General features: G+C 33.2%; 1 protein-coding gene across 8 annotated transcripts in view; it reads right to left on the bottom strand.

The window, feature by feature from the left end:
• The window catches only part of ANKRD17 (ankyrin repeat domain 17), a 164,599-nt gene that overhangs the window by 124,322 nt on the left and 18,663 nt on the right, over window positions 1-21,614 (bottom strand). For 2 of the 8 annotated variants that reach the window (XM_043572495.1, XM_043572496.1), the window contains exon 1: window positions 4,648-4,797. The exons of 4 other annotated variants lie outside the window; for them this stretch is intronic. In XM_043572495.1, the coding sequence (XP_043428430.1) occupies window positions 4,648-4,701 (54 nt within the window). In that variant the 5' untranslated portion in view covers window positions 4,702-4,797. Of the gene's footprint in view, window positions 1-4,647; window positions 4,798-21,614 lie in introns of those variants that run through there. 2 more of the 8 variants (XM_043572501.1, XM_043572499.1) reach the window with 2 other exon arrangements.

Below are 21,614 nucleotides of genomic sequence, written 5' to 3'. Positions count from 1 at the left end.
CACATACTTCTAGTTACACTATGTTTTTGCAAGCTATTTGTGGAGTCTTCCTACTCTACTAAAACAATAAGTATTCTTTATAGGGATTATAAACTAATACACGTGTGTCTTTTAGCTACCATCTACTATTCCCCCAAAGTTGGTGTATGAAAGCAATGTTACAACTTCTGCCCCTCCCTCCAAGATAAACTCAATTTTTAAATAAAAGTATTCATAATGCATAATACAGCAAGAACATGAATGTGTGTTATGTACAGTATATGCAAACATATATGTGTGTGTTGTATGTATACATACATATACACATATACACAATATGCTGATTTAAATGGTAACAGAAAAATCTTTAAGGACAAAAGGTAGAAAATGGGATCCAGGAGACTTTCTGGAGAGCCCAACGTTCATAAATATTCCTAACAATTACACAGATAAGCATAAAAAAGATAAGGTGCTTAAATAAAGAAAAATATGTGCTCAGATAAAGGAAAACATGCTTACTGAAAAATTCAGAATACTGAAAACACGGGTTTCAAACTGTTCGAACAAATGAAGTAAAATGCTAGTATTCAAATACACACTTGAATGCATTCTGAATGCAAGAATACTTAAACACTAATGGCAGACATTTTGTCTTCTGAACTTTTAGTTTGTGAAGCAAAATTAGCTGGACTAATCTCACTGAATTTCAAGCACCTATCACAGTGAAGGTACTCAATAAATAATGGAGTGAAATTATAAGATTCAATCTGCCCAACACATCTAATCTTTCCAAAACCTCTTAATAAATGGAAAATGTTATCTGTATCAATTCAAATAATTTACATATTTAGCTAAATTTTTCTGTCTCCCACAGAAGACTTGCTGATACAATATATAAATAGTGTACATTTTATACAGCAATATATTCTACAGAATAAAAAGATATATAGCAAGTAGCTGGTCAGAGTCTACTTCATGGAGATTTTATATAATTACTAAAAATAATTTTCATGGTAAATAGAAAGTGGATTTTCCATTTGAACTAAAATATACTATTTACCATCAGTCCATCATGTTGACAAATCAAAAGGATAACATAACTTCCCTGTGACTCTTTCAATCTTATTTAGAAAACAAAAACAAATGCAAGAAAACCCTCTAATGTCACGATAAATATAAATGGTTCTATAATAAATCTACTTTCTGGGGCGCCTGGGTGGCTCAGGTGGTTAAGCGTCCGACTTCGGCTCAGGTCACGATCTCGTGGTTCGTGGGTTGGAGCCCCACATTGGGCTCTGTGCTGACAGCTTGGAGCCTGGACCCTGCTTCTGATTCTGTCTCTCCCTCTCTCTCTGCCCCTCCCCTGCTCGTGCTGTCTCTATCTCTCACAAATAAATGTAAAAAAAAAAAATTAAAAAAAAATAAAAAATAAAAAATAAATCTACTTCCTATGTTTAAATCTGATCCTTAATTTAGTTCTACCCTAAAGGGTTCAGCCAAATCCTCAACCTACTGGATCTTTCTTTAAGGAAGAAACAAAGTTGGGGGCTTTTAGCTTACATATAACAACCTATAAAATCAAGTACAAATGAAGCTAGAAACCATGGCTTTGGTTAACAAAGGAACAAGACTGGGCATGACAGTTATTATACTTCACACTGTAAATATTCTTATTTTCATAAAATAGCGATTTTTTAAAAACAAAAATATATCAAATGCTATACCCCCCAAAAAGCATTCTGAATTTAATTAAAATTAAAAGATAAAAATATTTGTGAAGTTTTCTCATTTGTAATTCTTATAGACAACTACTAAAACTGGTTCAATTATAAATAATAAAACTAGAATATATAGTAATCAAGTTTCTGAAATGACCTTTCATATGATTTATCTTATAAAAAGCTTATATATAAACCTCTCAGACATATACACATCATTTGGCCACACAAATTTGGAATATACAAAAAAAAGTTTAGAGGACTATTTCTTCTTACTGATCTAAGTACTAAGATCCATTATTACATATGACCTATAGGAAAAGCATCAGAATTCTAAAATTATAATCATGTCTCAGCAAAAATAACCTAATTTTTTAAAAAGACATATATTTGGTCCCCAAGCCCTTTCTATCACCTATATTTGGCTATTTTCCCAAGTTATTAGTTAAGGTGAGCTAGGAAGCAATGATATTAATTTGAAATCAATCTTTGCCAGTTTGATTTCAAGTTTTAGGTACTTAACAATATTTTATTTAAGATTTTGAAGATCACTTAAAACTTCAAGTTAAATACACATAAGTACACATAATAAACAATCACAACTTAAAAGGTAAACTATATAGCACCATGAGAATTAATCTGCACTATATCCACTAATACTGATTTTAGTTTTCTTTTTACTAAGATTTAATAAGAGTACCTTTAAGAAATTTATGATTCAAAGGACCAGGTTACACTTGAACACAGAGAAAAACAGAAGGGGTCCAATGTTTACTATAAATAAGCAGAAATCTACATAAAATTTGAGATATTCAAAAAAGTAACAAAGATGAAAATTATAGTGACAAAGTTAAAATAGCTCAATATTAGGTATAATAATAAAATTATCACTGTGGTATATAGATGAACATCATTATTCATTATTGGACATTTATACAAAGAGTTAATTCTTTTTTAAAAAAGCAAAACAATTTCCTGGAAATCTTGTAGTGCAAAATGTTATCTATTGACGTGCAATATGAGGTACTTTAAAAAATGGTACATTTAGTTTCAGACAGTTAATAAGTTTATTTACATAGGTCATTATGACTACTTACAATTTTGGAAAAGAAGCATATTTTATTACTACTTGGTAATTTTTCACACTTAGTCTGCCAATTATTGATGAATATGCAGTTAAATCAAATAATATTAAATAAGGAGAAAACCACTCAGTATGGTTTAATGCAACAGGTATACAGGAAACAAACTGAGAAAATAACACTAAACAATTTTAGTGGAAATAATGAAATGTCAATTTTTAAGACAGCATTAGAAAAACATATACATAAGGCACAAAACTATACTCAAGTGGGTTTTTCCCAGAAAATAACTCAGACTTCCAAAATCTGTTACATACTTAAATTTTAAATGGCTAATGAAAACAGCAATAGATTTACTGTAATCTGTAAAGTACAGTTATTTAAAATCCACACACAAAAAAAATGTTTTAAAAACATTAAAATATACCACTAGACCTTATAATCTAATCAGACTTATTTAAACTGAGCCCCCAAGTCATGTGACCACTCCTAATTACTGAAGTTCCTTGATGAAAGTACATACCCCTATTTCTAAGTAGATAATACGTACCATCTCTAAGAAAACCTGATAGTATCAAAGTTTAAAAGAGAGAGAGAGAGAGACAGAAAGAATGGAAATTAACCAGAGAATTCAACTCAGACAATAAGCTTTTAGGATGGGGGGAAAGAGTATGTTGGCAGGTGTCTGCAAGGAGCTAGATAATACAATGGAATCAGTTTTCATTCTGCAGAACAGCCATGAGACTTGCTGCAATGTCAGCTCCAAGCACACACTGAGGGACTCCAGAAAATGCTCATTGATCATGCAGCACTTTATAATGCGCATAGGCTTTTTTCTCCTGCTAACCCCGCCTAGCTTCCCTTTGCAGCTTATTTTCCCAAGCCCTCTCCTCCTAATACAATCTCTTCCTGAAGACAGTGACATATTTAATAAATTGTCTTACAGTCTAAATATTAGGAATACCACTCACCATCATGAGCCTCTTTATCTTAAATTAGCCAGTTTTTTCTTAATGAGGGAGGAAAAAACTCTACACATCCACAGATTTAAAAATGTATTTTAAATATCTATACCTACAAATACAAATGTTTGGTAGTTATACTATATCCAAGGCCAAAGCCCATTATACTTCCACTTTGACATGTATTTCCTTGAACTGATTTATACTCAAAGAGGTTCTTATAAAATTGATACAACCAGGAATAAAAAGAAAATTAATTTAAAATCTTCATGACTCAAAATGCAGATTTTTATTGTGAGCTCTCAAGCATTAGTGCCTTAAATTTTAGGGCCTTTTATTTTTTAACTTAATAATTAATTTTATAATGTCAAAGTCACATGAAAAATCCAGAACCAGAATGTACCAGCTAAATTAAGCAATCAGATTGATATATATGCTTAATTTTACCCTAGAAACTAAGATAACCAGCTGTTTTTAATAGTTACAGCAAGCAGAGCTTTGGGCTTAAATATGTAAATGAATTCTAAGACATATGACACTAAACCTACTCAAAGCTGCTTTGTAGACCCCACCTTCTAATGAGTTAATCTAAAGGTCACCACCACCAGCCAACATTTTTTCACTAAGTCCGAGGCCCTTTCTTCTTTTTTTTTTTATTTCCTATTAAGCATACATCTACAATTTACAAAACATGAAGTTTAAACAAAATAATTCTAGACTTGTTCAATAATCATGTGAACCAGACTGGCACATTTTCACAAGGAATAAGGTCTGACCAGATCTTGCTTTTATGCTCTGTCTCTCTATGCTCTCTCCTCTAATCTATTCATCTGTAAAATAATTCCGGCAGATAAGATTTCTTTGTTCAGATTTCAACTTTCATTTCATTTACAAACCTAGCCCTACCTCAAGAATGTCTTCTAGAACATATGCTTCCATTTCAGCCGCTGTCTCCACCATGTTTTATCAAACTGCCATGTTTCTTACTGCACTATGATTAGATCATTGCCAGCAGGAACACTCCTCTGTGTCAGCAAGGGAACAGGAAATGGAATGTTCTATTACATGCCTAAAGCAGCTTAGCTGTTCACTAGCCAGGCATCTACCAAAAGAGCAGGGGGTGACTCACTGTGTATTTTTTAAAGATACAGCAGCTCTATTCCAAAGCAAACTTCTGTCAAGTAATTTTAACAGACAAAATAAATAAAGTCTCTTATTTTATCATTCCAAATTTTAAAATCCTAAAATTTCAAAAAAAGAAATAATTATACATTTTTAAAAAAGCTATTTAAACACGTCTGGCTTCCTGGTTGAACAAAAGAGGTTGAAGTGGGTTACGTAGCAATTTATCCTTAGTAAAGCCTTGTAGTGAGATTAATGGCTATATTAAATACGCAAAGAAAGAGGCAAGGTAATACCAAATTAGGAATTTGCTACATTAGGCAAATGCATTACATAACATATACATTATAGTTGCTGACTTAAGGGTGTCAAAAATAACCCTTAATGTAGATTTTGTGAATAGTAAACTGGTATTCTAGAAACAAATCTGTTTGGAAATACCTAAGAGAATGACATTAACATTCAACTGATTTACAAGTTCTGAGGCAAGACATAACCCATCATGGTTATATTCATTTTCTAACAAAGTCTTTAATTTCATTTACTAACCAAAGAAATGGTCCTTCACCCCCTTATCACAAATACTATAAGAGTTAAAATATTTCAGATAAAAGAAATTCAAAAACTGTACCTGACTCATTAAACAGCAAATAAAGTTGCTGACTGACTGAAGAGCCAAATTATATTATATTCATTACTGTAACTGATCCTCTATTTAGTAAAATTTGTTACCTTGTCAAATTGCTTCCTTACATAATCTGGAATATGAAAAATGCAATGGGAAAGAAACAATGTTTTATGCTCTGTGGCATTAATAAAATAACTGTGCACATGTAGGAGTGCCACACAAATTAAACTTGGTGTGATTCCTAAGGTGAACAGTCTTCTAGTCTAAATTTTCCTAACTAAAGAAAACGAATTTTTAAAAGAAAGGAAAAAAAACAGGAAAAAATTAGATGAAGGAGTTACTATTAACTTGGCCAAATCTAAGCTGAAAAAAGTCATGATATGAATGACATTGCCAGTAATGTCTCCTCAAAATGATGTCATGTTTTAGTGGAAAGAGATTTTGTAGTTCTCTTGGGCCTCAGATTATTAACCTGTAAAACAGCATAGCATTCATTCAACATGGAATATCTACTGTATATCAGAAACTGTTCCAAGTATAGGCAATAAAGCATAAAATTTCTTAACAGATTTATATGAATATTAAATAAGAAAAATTACTCCTTAATATCTGATATTTAGGGGGTACCCTTAATACGTCAGGAAATATAGAAGGGTTTTTTTTTCCTAATAAACATGTTATTTAAACCTCACAATAACCCTGTCCATAAAAATTTAAAATAACATTGACAATTACATTAAACTTACTATATGCCACATGCCATTTCAAGTCTTTTGTATGTATTAACTCATTTAATTCTCTCAATAATCCTAAAAGAAAGGGAGGAACTATTATCTCCATTCTACATATATAGAAACTAAGGCACAGAGGGATTAAGAAATTTGCTCAATTTATTCCCAACTAAGCTAATTAAGTTGAGGAGCTAAGATTTAAACCTAGGCAGCTGGCTCCAGAGTCTGTCCTCTATCTACTATACTTCCTCCAGGTGATATTATCTTTATTTTACAAATAAGGAAATCAAGTCTCAGACAGTGTGCAGTTATATAGCAGAGTTGGAACTGAAATCCAGAACAGTCTGACTCCAAAGGCTTGTGTGGAATTAATGGGAAACAAAGATATTAAAAATGTTTTCCCTCAAGCCATATATAGTGCTTACATCTAAGTATGGGTATGCCTGGCATTTGGAGGCTTCTCAAACAAAATAATTTCCATTGTTAAGACCTAGCTTAAGAGAAACTAGCTAGCAAAGTGGCTTTCACGACTTCCTTTCTTCCAGGTCAATTCTTTCTATGCATCAAATAAACTGCTTCACCCTTGGATTAAGAGAAGTCAACAAGGTTTCTCTTTTTCAAATCTTCCTCCAACATAAGCAAGCAAAGATAGGTTTGAGTTCAAAGAACTCACTTTAGGGCACTTTTTTTTCCCCCATAAACCAAAAAATAGTCTTTCCAACTTTATTTGACAAGCAATCAGGCCCTCTATGCCTCAAACCAATCAGACCATTTACTATCTCCTTCCTTTCCATTCTAGGATCACAGGGTGTTTTTCTTATCTTTTTAGATATTTACTGTTAAATTTTTACCAATAAAATATGTGATTACAGCTTTCCTACAGAATTATGGATGCTTACAAACCATTTATCATCTCTCTCTCTCCCTCTTACAGATCAGAAGCTTGATCAAAGGAGGAAACATTTTGTCGCCAATATATAACCAGGGCCAGCAAAGTATCTGGCATACAGCAAGCACTTAAGCATTTGTTGATTAAACAATAAATGCATGAATAAAGGAATTGTTGGATATCCAGTAATGCATCATAATCTCTTTTAAATTACTGCTACCATTAGAAATAACTTCTGATGACAAAAACATTATTATTTAGGTCACTATTTAGGTCATTATTTAGGTCACTGAAATAAGATATTAGAAATATTTGATACTATAAGCAGAATATATATTTCAGAACTTATTTAATTTTTTTATTATATAAGCAAAATAATTATTTACTGTTAATTTTTATTTTCTAGTACGTTTTGTTAATATGATAACCTATACCACAGCATTAAATACTCTGGACAAAGGTTATGAAAGAGATTCATATGTATCAGTCTTAAAATCCTACATCCTAAAATGAGCCACCTACCTTCCTTCTAATTCAGCTTCATATCTTGGCAAAAAAAAACCCTGTTTTGCCATTTGTCTAAAACTGATTTCAATGGCACAAGGTCTTTTATTTTTTGCCAGCAGCAAAAGCATTAAAGTGCAAATAGTAGTTAACATATGAACAGTTATGCAAATTCAAACCAACATATGTAAATAACAAATTATAAAACAAAATACTTAGTAAAGTAAGATTCAAATGGCCAAAGTGGAGAGAAAAGCCTCTCACAAAAAAGGGGGAAAAGGACAGAAGAAGCTCAATAAATACCAAATAGGGTAAAAATCTTCTAAAATTTATTAGGACCAGCATTGGTTTCCTTGAATAAGGAACAAGAAAACCAAACACACACACACACACACACACACACACACACAGAAATGTGTTGATGACAAGCAAGCAACATTATTTTGTATGATTTAACATTTTGTTTACTCATCTAAATAAAACTATTTTTAATCAAAAATTCCTAGTTAAGGGAGTTTTATTCCCATCAAATATTTTTTTGTTTCAAAATCCACATTTTCGAGCAAAACAAGGACAGATCATTGGTGGCAGGACAAATGTAACAATTTCATTGTCCTACATAAAAGCAAACTACTAGAAAAATAAAATCTAAACCAACTTCACCTCTCAAAATGTATGAAATGTAGTCATTATTTTATAATATCTTCATTTTTTTTCTTTTCTAACTGTAAGTTCTATTTAAGCAGAAATTTGAAACCCAGCTGTGAAATAGCCTGGACCAAGCATTAATGAGATACATATATTAAAGAATTAAATAGAACTTAAAAGACTAATAAAATCTGGTCAAATTTCTGAAAGCCCAAACATTCTTAAAACAACAGTATCTCCATGATTTTACATAATATTTCTCCTAAACCAATCATGCTATAACTGAGGATTCTAGATGTCTATCTACTAGTAGCACAGTAATATTCTTTTCATTATCACCATAACTTACTTTTTTATTAACTATGGTTTTTATCTATAAAGTAATACATGTTCGTGGAAAACATTCAACATGAAAGAAAACAAAAGAAGTTAACCTACCTCTTACCAACTCCTACAAGGTACAATTAGCTAGTGTATTCCTCCAGAAATAACCTACATACATGATGTATATCTTAGTGTAAGATTAGTTTTTTATACAAATGGAAGCATATTATGCATACTTTTCTGCATCCCTATTTTTGTAATTTAATACTCCATAATTGTTTCAGGTTAGCACAAGCAGATCTATCCATTTTGGCAGTTGCTAAAATTTTCACTGAAAAACTGTACTACTGATGGTATTTCTACTGTCTATGTTTCAAAATGCTGCAATAAGCATGCCCAATAAAAGGGCATACACACTACACATGCCTTAACATAACTGTATGGTGCATTTCTTGATATATGTATTTAAATTTTTATGTTACCATACTCTAAAGAAGCTGGACTAATTTATATTTGACACTAAATGAGACAGACTGCTTCCCTAGAAATATTAAGTATTAATGATACAAATCTATTTAAAAGCCCAGATCAAAATTCAGCTTCAGTTTTAAAAACATATCTAGATTTATCCTTAGTTCATCATTTCTACTTTTCAAGGAATAGCAAATGAAAGTTACACCTCCTCTCAATTAATTTCTGCCCCTTACCAAAATAAATCACATAAATTCATTCCCTGACAGATAAGGAACTTCCATTGCTGTCTACCAAACAAAAAACAAAACAAAACAAACAAACCAAAAAAACCCAGCAATGATGCGGATGGGAGAAGAGAAAAAATGGGGCATTAACAAATCTGTTTAAAAATTAAAAACAATTTTTTTACATCTATTTCTGCTAAATTATAAATTCTATCCAGGTTTGATTGGTTCTTTAACTAAGGAGTAAATTGAAGTTTCTGCCAGAATTTAGTATTCTAAAGATACAGAATTCTTTGGGTATATTTTTACCAAAGGAAATTAATTAAATAATGGTGGATATATTTGCTTCCCTTCCACATTTATTTCAAACTGTACATTTTTAAGGCATAAAATTCTATGGGGTGTCTGGGTTGCTCAGTCGGTTAAGCATCTGACTTCGCCTCAGGTCATGATCTCGTGGTTCAGGAGTTCAAGCCCCTGGTCAGGCTCTGTGATGACAGCTCAGAGTCTGGAGCCTAGTTCAGATTCTGTCTCCCTCTTTCTCTGTCCCTCCCCCACTAGCACTCTGTCTCTCTCTCAAAAATAAACATTAAAAAAAGGCATAAAATTCTAAAGGATTCCTTCCATCATTATTAAAAAAAAAATCAAATACACAGTAAGAAGATAGAGCCATACATAAGCAATTTTTATCAACATAAAGAGCATTAAACAGTTTATCTCAGCTTCTTGTCATACATTCCAGGTTTAATTTTGATAAAAATGTTTACAAATAAGAATGATTAAACCTACACTAGAACCTCCATACTAAATGTTAACAGTTGGACAAGCTTATGGATATGTGCAGGAATACCTAAAAGGTTTAGGTAATGAAGGATTAGGTAAGGATATTTAAAATTGTAACTTCATAAAGAGAGTAATACAAAGGCCATCCAGGAGTATATTCTAAACTGAGGTAACAATGAAATATTTTATAATAACCTATTTTATTGCTTTAATAAGTTTTTTCAATACTAATACTATAAAAAGCCCTAGCAAGCTTTTTTCTTAGATAGATCATCATTACCACTTTCGTCAAGCATTAATACAAATACGTTTGTTTTCACCAGGTGACAGGGTTTATACTGCATAATGGATATAGAATGACAAAGTCAGTCCACCTCCAAGAGTCCATAATCTAGAAAAAATTGAACCTCTTTCTCCACAAAGTTTAACATCAAAATCTTCAATGATTTTTTTTCCTCCTCTCTGAATTACTATCCCTTTTCATTTTTCTTTAAGCCAACAAATAAATAAAACCTAAAACTCTTTTTCAAAAAGGGTCAAATATCAATATATTTAAATAAAATATTTCATCCAGATGTGTCTTATGTACGAATGGAATACAAACACAGTCTTGTCCAAATATAAGTAACATAGTAATAAGCAAAGTAAGAAACAAAGCAGCTTGTTCCTCTTTTCACATCTCCAATAACAGTGTGCCTGTTGGACACTTGCATTTGTTGTCTCTACTCAGGATGGGTCACACCATGAATTCATTCTTTTTCCCGTATTTCACAATAGGTTCTATGTATACAAAATTGATAAAATATTTATTGTTTTTAGGTCACACTCACCCCTCCCAAATTTGTCTGTACTGTACATTTTCAAATAAAAATTTATAAGTACATATATAAAAGGAATTACTTATTTCAATGTTTTGTTTAGTTTTAAACTGGCTAAATCTACTGACAGTATTGCACTCTCAATTTGGTCAGCAAAACATTAGCTGTCTTCTACTCCAAAGCAACAAGTAGCTACCAACAAAATGAAATACAAACACATCTACAGTCCCAACCCTCCACCTCCCGCCCCCAACACATACACATCCCACACAGGTAGAAAAGTAGAGAACGAAAAGGGGCTGAGGATAAAAATACAAATTAAAAGAAAAGGCTTAAGTCCAAAACCAACTCTTTAGAGTCACCAAATTCCACCACCCTTCTGAAGGACAACTGTCCTACTCTAGGAGACTGAAGAAACAGCTCCAGGTAACATGCTTAAGATATTTTCCAAAGGCATGGAAAATAATTAGGGTGTAAAAACTATCCAAGTAACCTTGGATTTCCAATACTGTCACTGGCTCTCCTCCTTTGGTTCCTGAATGGTTTGAAGTCAATGGCAACAAGCTCCAATCAATAAGGTCTCTCATGATGCCTGTTACCAGTCTATTTCTAGCCTAATATATTCATAACAAAACTTGAATAGTTTGTTGGCAAACAATTACTGCAAATACCAAAAGACTGACTACTCTCTCAGATTCATAACTCCATATCCTAAGAAATGTATTACATTAAATTGTCTCTATCCACCAAACGCTAGACCAAAAATTACAAAATAGGGTACCATTCCCTATTCCACTAACCTCATCCTGACCATAGATAAAGAATCTTTAAGGATCTTCACATAAAGATATCTCAGAGCATAACTGACTTTCGGAAGTTCCCAAGGTGGATATACAGACAGGATTCCAACACAACCCTCACATATGTGTATGTGTGTGTGTGTGTGTGTGTGTGTGTATGGAAATACTGATTTCATTCTATGTAACTGTAAACTATCTCTTTGGTCATTATGAGGCTATCTCACAACACACCTATCTGTTACCATTACTTTCAACTTCCCCCCACAAATTTCAAATATCCACTTTTACTGCCAAATCTCCAACAAAAAAATATCACAATATAAGAAAATAGAAGTTATTATTTAACAACCTTCATTTGTGTGACAGATATCTCACTAGCATGCTTTATGAAGTCAAATTTAACCCACATTCATATCTTTCGACTCCTCCATCACCAATTTCTTATCACAGTCAAGTATTTTTAGAAAGCCTATCAACTCCCGTTTTCTTCAGGAACATATATGCCAATGTCTCCCAGTGAAGACAGTCGATATTTTTTAAAGGGTAGACACTGAATAACTAATAACTTTCAAAATATTTAAAAGCATAACTGAACTGCCAAACATAATTTTATACTTAATATGTTTTGTATGTTTAAAGAAACCATTGCCCTCTTATACAAATTCCACAATTTCCAGTAAAACACTTAGTTTTTAAAGTATTTTTCATAATTGTTTCAAGAATATACATTTGCATAACTTGATTTTTTTTTAGCATTTCAACTTACTTAGAAAACTATGTACAATTTAATATAGGGTCTTATGCAGTTTACACTTTCAATACTTAAATGCAATAATATCATAAAATTTCGTAATTTTTAAAACCAAATCTGCAAAACATACAAGTAGAAATCCGCTTCCCAAAAGATCAAGTTTCTGATGCAAGACTCCTGTAACTAAGCTTAAAGAAAAACATTTTACTGGGGCTCCTGGGTGTCTCAGTCAGTTAGGAGTCCAACTCTGATTTCAGCTCAGGTCATGATCTCACAGTTCGTGCGATCAAGTCCTGTGTCAGGCTCTGTGCTGATTCTCTTTCTCCCTTTCTCTCTCTGCCCCTCCTCCATTCTCTCTCAAAATAAATAAATATAAAAAAAAAAAAAATTTTACCTACATACACCATAAATAGGATGCTAACCCACTTTACACTAAAGTGGTATCAAAATAAAATTAACTTTGGGGCGCCTGGGTGGCGCAGTCGGTTAAGCGTCCGACTTCAGCCAGGTCACGATCTCGCCGTCCGTGAGTTCAAGCCCCGCGTCAGGCTCTGGGCTGATGGCTCAGAGCCTGGAGCCTGTTTCCGATTCTGTGTCTCCCTCTCTCTCTGCCCCTCCCCCGTTCATGCTCTGTCTCTCTCTGTCCCAAAAATAAATAAACGTTGAAAAAAAAAAAATTTAAAAAAAAATAAATAAATAAAATTAACTTTATTAAAATAAACAAACAAATAAAATTAATCCTTTCATGCAACAAATATCATCTAGCTAGGGACATAATATCAGTGCCATCTCTAGAGGGATAAAAAAAGGCCATTTCTACCGCCATCTTCCTTCTTCCAGTTCTTCCAGAAGACACACCCTGCGTCTATTAGCTGTGGCTCTCCCTGATCACAGGATTTCCTCCTTACAGACAAACTAGGCTTCTAATCCTGGTCTTTAGTACATCAAAGAAAATGTCATCTTATTAAGAGTCACTGGTGGGAAAAAGCGCTCCAAAATTTTCCCATATATCCAAACTTTTAACAATAAATATTTTTTTTAAAAAGAATCATGGAAAGAATTCAGGAATTGACATATAAAATCAAGAGTATATGCCAGTCAAGAAATAATTATGCATTCTACATAAAAATAGCCACACTGGTATTCTATGCAACTTTCCGATTTCCTGGAATTAATCCCAAAGTGTCTTCTACTTCTACCTTAGTTTCTAAAAACCATGTGACCCTGGAATGTCACTTGATAAATAAAATCACTATTATCTAACTAGATAGATGAAACTTCTGCAATCTTTTTAATGTTATAAATGTGATATATGCAAGTAAGATTTTTTTTTTTTTTTTTTCAAAATTCGAAGGCCACAAAGGCACAAAATGAACAACAGGTCTTTTTCATACCTGTCTGCATCAACATGGCAATACACTGTTACGCTGTTAATAGCCTTCTAGTGTCTAGTGTGGTTACAGGTTAACTTTAATACTATTTTACTTCTGTTTCTCAATTCACCATTTTTATATTATCTATTGACTGTCCATTGAAGAAATGAGCACTAACCCTTCCTCTCTTGCCCTCAATTTCCTACTAATTATTCTTTTTTACATTATAAAGTTTTATAATATAACCTATTTTATATATCTTCTAAGTTGATTCTAAAACTAAAAATCAATTAAGTACATTTATAATGTACCCAAGTGAATACTAATTACCGAGGGAAATACAATTTTTTATCATTTAGACATTACTAATTGAAAGAGAATTGAACATGTATCCCAGGCAGATGAGTCTTGAATTTTATTTTAGGTTTCTTCAGTTCTTTGTGAAGGCCCAAAATTGCCACTGTAACTACTACCAGGTTTCCTCCCACCCACACTGCCCTACTACTATATCCTCTCTCATGGACTAAATTTTTCATTGTACTATAGTATCTCAAATATTTTCATATAAGGTGCAAAGCTTTTCCAAGTATAAAAAAACGTACTTGTCCTCTTATGATAAATAGTGTGGTTGAGTATAGAAAATTTAGGTCCAAATCTCTTATCCCCCAAATGTGAAGATACTGTTCCACCGTCTTCAAGCATTCATGAAGGCTGCTAAGAACTCAGTCATTTCATTTTCCATTTTTTACTCCCTTTCTCTGGCAATAATTGGGGATTTTCTGTTTATCCTTAGAGTTCTGAAATTTTACCAGATGTGTCTAGATGTAACTCTTTTTCCATTCATCCTGCTTGGGCTCTTTCAATCTGAAATTCATTATGTTTCTCCAGCTCATGACATTTTCTTCAATTATTTCTTTCATTATTTTTCTCCTTCCCACTGTTCCTGTTCTCTGCTTCTAGAACTCGTATTTTCAAATTTACAGATGTGAAAACTTTGTGAGGTATTCTCCATATCTCTTTATTTTTCTTGTTTTCTTTTTTTTTTTTTTGCTTCATATATGCAGAGATTTGCTCTTTAGCTCCAAATCACCACTCAGTCTTAATTCATGCTAAATTGTTATTTAGCTAATCCATTAACATTTTTCTTTTATAATTTTCAAAATCTCTTCTGGTTCTCTGCCCCTTTTTCAGTGAAATTATGATTAATGATTGCAACATGTTCTTATATCTTAAATGAAATACCAATTACAGTTTTTCTTTGAAGTTATCTTCGAATTATATCTGACATCAGTTGTTCTTTTATTCATCTTAATCCTCTTCCATCTTGATTCTCCTCAATTGTCTGATTATCCCTGTCTGTTTATATTGGCAAATGAAAAGATTATTTTAGAGACTATGGGAAGCCAAAGTGCGCCTTCTCTGAGGTTGTTCAGGTTTGTTTACCCAAGTGGCTTCTCTCTTAAAAGGGACAGTAGTAAGCATGATTTAAGCAAGTCAGGGCATATAAATAAGGCATCCAAGAAAGGTAGGTACCTGCATTGGAAGTCAAGCTCACTGGTAACCGTGAAAACCGTTTTCCTCTGGAGTAGCATGCTTTAGTTGCTCTGCTTCTCTCTCAGGTTCCAACATCTCAGTAGTTGCCCTACTGAATTGTTGGTCTACTTTCCTAAGAGCACAGTTCTTAGACTTCAGGCCTGAAGGCAGGCATCACTGCCACCAGAGTTGTTTAGGTTGAAGAAAGGGCGGGAAGGAGGCCCAACTAAACAGCATTTTGGAAACTAATTCTTTTAAAAATTCTTGATTATTACCCAATTACCCACTACTGTTCTTTGCATTTGTTGACTCCAAGCTTGGAGCCTTTCCGAGGTTCCCCTAGGAAAACCTGAGCTTACCTCTGGTATCTTGGGTTCCGTTCCTTCTGAGATTATGCTGTCAATCCGATCCGGTGAACTTTCTATCTTCTTCAAAATTTCTGGTCCTCTGATGGTACCTGTAGTGGACTGTGAACTGTAATTTTACTGTTCAACATGCTTTCTCCCCACCCCCTTTTTCTAGTAACATAATCCCTCTTGTCTGTGGGGAAAACATTCCATGTGATTTAGGAGGTGATTCTTCCCAACCACAACAGGGGTGGCAACATGACTCAGGTCTGGCTAGAATATCCCATCCCCTTTCCTTTGGCAGCCATCATTGCCTGGCTGAAAACAAAGCTAAAACAGAAGAAAAGAGAGACTAAAAATGTTGGGAGAAACAGTGCTGATGACATCATTCAAATCCGGATTTATCCACACCTAGGTTGGATCTTCTCCCCTCCTTCCCCACACACATGCTAACATACATTAAACTCACAGACCTAATGAGGTCCTTTTGTTCCTCTTTAAGGTAGTTTGACTAATACGATAACATCTGTTCCTGCTTTTCAGAATTGTGGTTTAATTCAATCATTAAAATATCAGTGGGACACTGGGAAAAAAGGAAGTTTAAGGAATGTGCTCAACGCACCATATTTAAAAGAACAACAACTATAAAATAAGACTGAAGAAAGAAAATTAATGTTTACAGTTTGCTTTTAAATACATGAGGAAACAGCTGTAAGCTTTATTAAGTACATCTTATTGTTCCATAAGATATCCTTCATACCTCTAGGAATAAAAAAGCAGACATAAAAACCAATTACCTCTCAAAAAGGTTTTTCTCTGAGTCAAGATTCCAATAGTTTCAAGAAGAAGGAGAACAAAGGAAGAAAGATGACAGTAATTTAAAATCTGTAGCTACTATTGTTATTACTGGGGCAGAGGTAGGGAAAAATACTGTTTTCTTTTTAATTTTAGAGGTGATAAAAAGTACAGAAGGTCAATGAACTCAACGGATAAAAGACAAAATCCAGTACTCTTCACCTAAGATTCATGATTCATGGTTCATAGACTTATGCCTTAAGAACCCCTCCTGAAACAATATACAAAATGCTATATGTATGCGTTTAAGTACGTTTTGGGGAATAGGTCCACAGTTTTCATCAGAATCTAGTAACTAAAATTCATGACCTAAAAAAGGTAAAGAAAACTGCTCCTGACTAAAAAAGAACAATGACAACTTCACTCAAGATTTTAATTAAATCAAGAAAAGTATCTAACACCTCCCAACATGTAAGACAGTGTGCTAGATATACAATGTCCATTCTTTAGAAAAACTGTTAGGAAAAAAAAAAATCATTAGCCCTAATATGAATGAAAAAAACTGAGGTTAAGCAGTAACTTTCCCAAAGTCATATAGTATTAAGGCGGGGTTCAAAAACAAGTTTCCCAACTTAATTTCAAACTCTTTCCATAAATGCTTTTTTCCAGGTGAAATATTCATAAAAAAAGAAATACGAAGGCAATGAATGGGTTATTTCATAATGGAATGTAATTTTATATTAGGAACAGAAACTGTCAAGTACTCACATGCCTGGAGTGTAATGAAATTAGAATCTGACCCTTATTACTAATTGTCCTTTGATTAAGATATTCAGGAAAACTTCTGCTTCTGGTAGTGAAGTCAAAGACCTTACTATTTAATTAAGATGTATGAAACTTAACATTCAAGGCTACCTAAGCCAATGAATGGGTTCTCAAGCCAAGCAAAGCTGCTATTCTGGGCTCCATGGGATACACAATGAAGCTGCTCATGCATGGAGGACAAAAAGTCGAAATGCCAAGCCCTTGTTTTTTTTATATTTTGGTATAAAAGACAAGAGGATCTGCTGATAAGGGTAAAATAAGAAACTTCCACATATGAAAAGACCTCCCAAATACTAAGGCACATCCACAACTTAAAACATTCCAGTTTGGATCTGGAACTCAACTCCAACTTTGGGTTGGAGCAGAAAACTGGTCAAATGAGGGAGAGGCGTTGGACTGTGAGGTAATGGCTACATGGGGGCAGAATAAGAAAAAAAATTAAGAAAATGTACAAATGTAAAAACAATCCACAAAGCAAGTTAAAGATGTGTTTTAACGTTCCAAGTTTAGAAAACAGTGTGGTCAAATCTTTGCTTTGATACTTTGCCATTTTATCTAGAATCACAGAATCATCTGCTAAACCTACAGCAGAAGTCACAGAAATATGGTTTGCTTCACCACTCCCAGAAAAGGAGATACAAGAGTAAGAAAAGGATGTTGAATCTTGCATTACTCTTATCACTCCCTCTTTATTAACAACAGTAAGATAAAGTACTACAAATTTTTTCAATTCTCGGACAATTTAACGACATATTCTATTTAAATGCTAAAGACCTAATAAATCCAGAATATAATCCTAAAAGGGCATCTAACCCATGCAACTATCATTTGTAGAATCTTCATTACAGAATCTCATTCCTTATGCTAACACTGGCTCCATCTAAAATAAATTAACCCACATGCACAATTACCGCTGAAGAGTTTTACTGGCAATCTATGAACTCAATAAAATAAACAGAATTAGGAACTTAAATGAAAGAGTGAGATTTTTCTAAATTATAGATTTTAAATCGTATTTCTTTTTAAATAGCCAAACATCTTACTGGTCAGTAACTATTTTCACAAAGCTCTTCATCCTTCCTAATCCTTCACTTTTAACACCTAACATTTATGGAGACCCTTAATAGTTTACAAATGTTTTCACATACATTAGCTCATCTGACCCCCACCAAAAGAAGGTATTACTATGTCCCTTTTTATGTGAGTCTCTGAGAGGTTCAGTTCGCATATCATACTTACTTGACAACATGAATTAAGAGGTATAGCAGAGTCTAAAACAGCCTTGGTCTCACTTTACATTCTGAGAACTTACTATAAAAGACATCATCTACAAGGTATGTATTTTGATATGATGTTCCAGAAAAGGTTAAGAATAGTATACTATTCACTCACAATCTATAAAAATCGATCCCAAAATCACTCATGTGATTTTTCCCAAAATGGAGTTAGGTAAATAAGACATAACAGAACAGAGCAATATTAACTAGCTACACTTTGACAAAGTCTTCTGGGAGTGGAAGAGAGAGGTGGGAACAATTTTATAGCCTGATGTTCTAATCAACTCAAATATACCAGGACTATTACTACTTACATAATTAGAATAAGGTGTCATTCACACAGATCTGTAAAGAGGACCTAGACGAAAGATGAAATCAGCGTGTGATCTCTAAAAATTTATACAAAACATATTTCTTGAGAGTTAACTACTGAGGAGGCCATAGAAGAATAGTAAAAAAGGCAGTGGCTTATAGGAGTTAAGAAAGCAGACTTTTAGGTGAGACTGCCCCGGTTTATATTCCACTTCCATCATTTGCTGTGACCTTGAGCAAGTTATTCTTTGTCTTGGTTTTTTCAACTATAAAATGTATATACAAATATTATCTACCTCAGAGTTGCTGTGAGGATTAAATGAGACATAAAGCAATTCAAACTGCCTGGTATATAGTAAGCACTCATTAAAATATTAGTTATTAAAATATTAGTTATTGAGATTATAATTACTCAGTGGGCTAAGTGTTATGAACAACTTCAGGGAAGAGGGGATATTTTATCTGGCTGTTCATGGATAAAGCAGTCAACAAAGCACAACACCCAGAGAGAACAGGTATTAATAGGGCTTGAAAGCTAACATTCGACCTACCATATCACAAAACATACTAAACCACTAGTTTAAAAAATATGGTGTTGACACACATAATAAAATGGCAATTATAAAAAACAGACCCGTGCACATTTGGTCTAGCACTTTCACCAGTGGAATATATCCTAGCAAATTACAGAAACATACACACAAAGATAAATATATCAAAAAGGATCCACAGCAGTACTATTTGTTAATAGCAGAACACTGGGCACAACCAAAACACTGGCTACAAACACTGTATAAAACTAGGGAAGTCATGATCCCTAACAAGAAAATACTCCCCAACCATTAAGGGAAATAAGATAAACGATATGTATATTTATATGGGAAGACTACAATGAACCATTAAGTTAAAAAAATTTTTCAAAATACTTTTATGATGACATTTATACAAAAATTTGTTTACATAAATACACATGTAGATATATGTGTGCAAATGTACAGAAAAAAAAGCATGCAATTGAGTTCACTTAAAATTTACACCTTGTGTTCTAAAAGAAGGGAGATTTTCAAATATTATACCTTATCTTCCTCTACTATTTAAATTTTTACAGTTTACTTTTACTATATGCCTTAACAAAAATGGAAAAAAACATAATGCAATCTCCCTTAAGATTCCTCCAACATAAAAAAATTAGAAAGACTGAAAAGACCAGTCACAGTTTAGTGTCATGGCTGCATACTTTATCACAGGTTTAATTCAAAACACGTGTCATCTCGCCAATGGAATTTAAAATTTTATCCACTTTGAGTCTTGTAAGTAGCTCCTCTATTCTGGTATTGCTTAATTACCAACTGTGTAAGTTATAAATTATTCCTAGTTTATTGAAATATACTTCAAAAACATTGGAACAAAACTAAAGAACACTGGAATGATAGTACAAAATAACTAAAATACATCATGGAATCTGTAGGTCCTGCCCTAAGTATGTATGGAGATGTTCAAGTTCATAGACAGCCCAGTGGGGCACCCGGGTGGCTCAGCTGGTTACAAGTCGACTCTTGGTTTGGCTCAGGTCATGATCTCACAGTTTTGTGGGTTTGAGCCCTGCATCTCTTGGAATTCTTTTTCTCCCTCTCTCTCTTTGCCCCTCCTCTGCTCACATTGTCTCTGTCTCTCTCAAAAATAAATAAACTTAAAGAAAATATTATAAACAAAGACAGCCTAGTTAAGACTAATGACATCACAAATCAGTAAGAATACTACATAGATGCTGGCACTGCTCTTGTCTTCTTCATAAAAGCACATGTGCCTCTTAAGTAGAAATTTGTAAGGGAGGGAGGGAAGAAAGGAAAGAAAGAAGCCAAGCCTGCTTAAGAGGCTTAGAGGTTAGGAGAAAACAAAAAAAATTTTGTTTCAAAAGACCACAGACTACATTAAATGAAAAACATGGAAAATTATTTTGTTAACCATAAAACCATACATATGTTAGCTACGTGTCAAATAACACAGGAAACTATTTAGTACAAACAACTAATTTTAGTACGTGGGCGTTCAGGTTATACAAATGCAGTGCATAAAAATGTATAGACTGAGCAGATATAATCCAGTCTGTTATTCTATTATCCAAATACATGAAATAAAGGTAGTACCTCAAATAGTGGGAAGGATAGTCTGAAATAGCTAATTCAACCGATTAACCATTTAAAAATGTAAGATTAAGTTCTTATCTCCCTCCATAAGCCAACTTAAATTTAAAATACATGAATTAACTGTAAAAAACAAAAGGTACAATAGGCAAAAGGTGGAAACAACTATAATGTTCATCAATGGATGAATGGAAAAACAAAATGTGGCATATACACACAATGGCTTATTCAGTCTTTATTAAAAAGGAAGGAAATCTGTCATATGCTATAATATGGAAAAATCTTAAGGACATCATGCTATGTGAAATTTAAGTCAGTCACAAAAAATAATACTATGTGATTCCATTTATATGAGCCATCTAAAGTAGTCAATTTCATAGAAACAGAAAGTAGAATAGCAGTTACCAGATGGGGCAAGAGGGGAATGAGGAGTTGTTTTCAGTTTCGCAAGTTGAGAAACTTCTAGAGATCTGTTGCACGACAATGTGAATATACTTAGCACTACTGAACTGTACACTTAAATGGTTAAAATGGTAAAATTTTGTTATGTTGTTTACCACAATTAAATTTT

Source organism: Prionailurus bengalensis, chromosome B1, assembly GCF_016509475.1.
Source record: "Prionailurus bengalensis isolate Pbe53 chromosome B1, Fcat_Pben_1.1_paternal_pri, whole genome shotgun sequence".
In the NCBI taxonomy this organism is placed as follows: domain Eukaryota; kingdom Metazoa; phylum Chordata; class Mammalia; order Carnivora; family Felidae; genus Prionailurus; species Prionailurus bengalensis.
The sequence above is the reverse complement of the archived record's forward strand: the minus strand, read 5'-3'. Positions and strand labels throughout refer to the sequence as shown.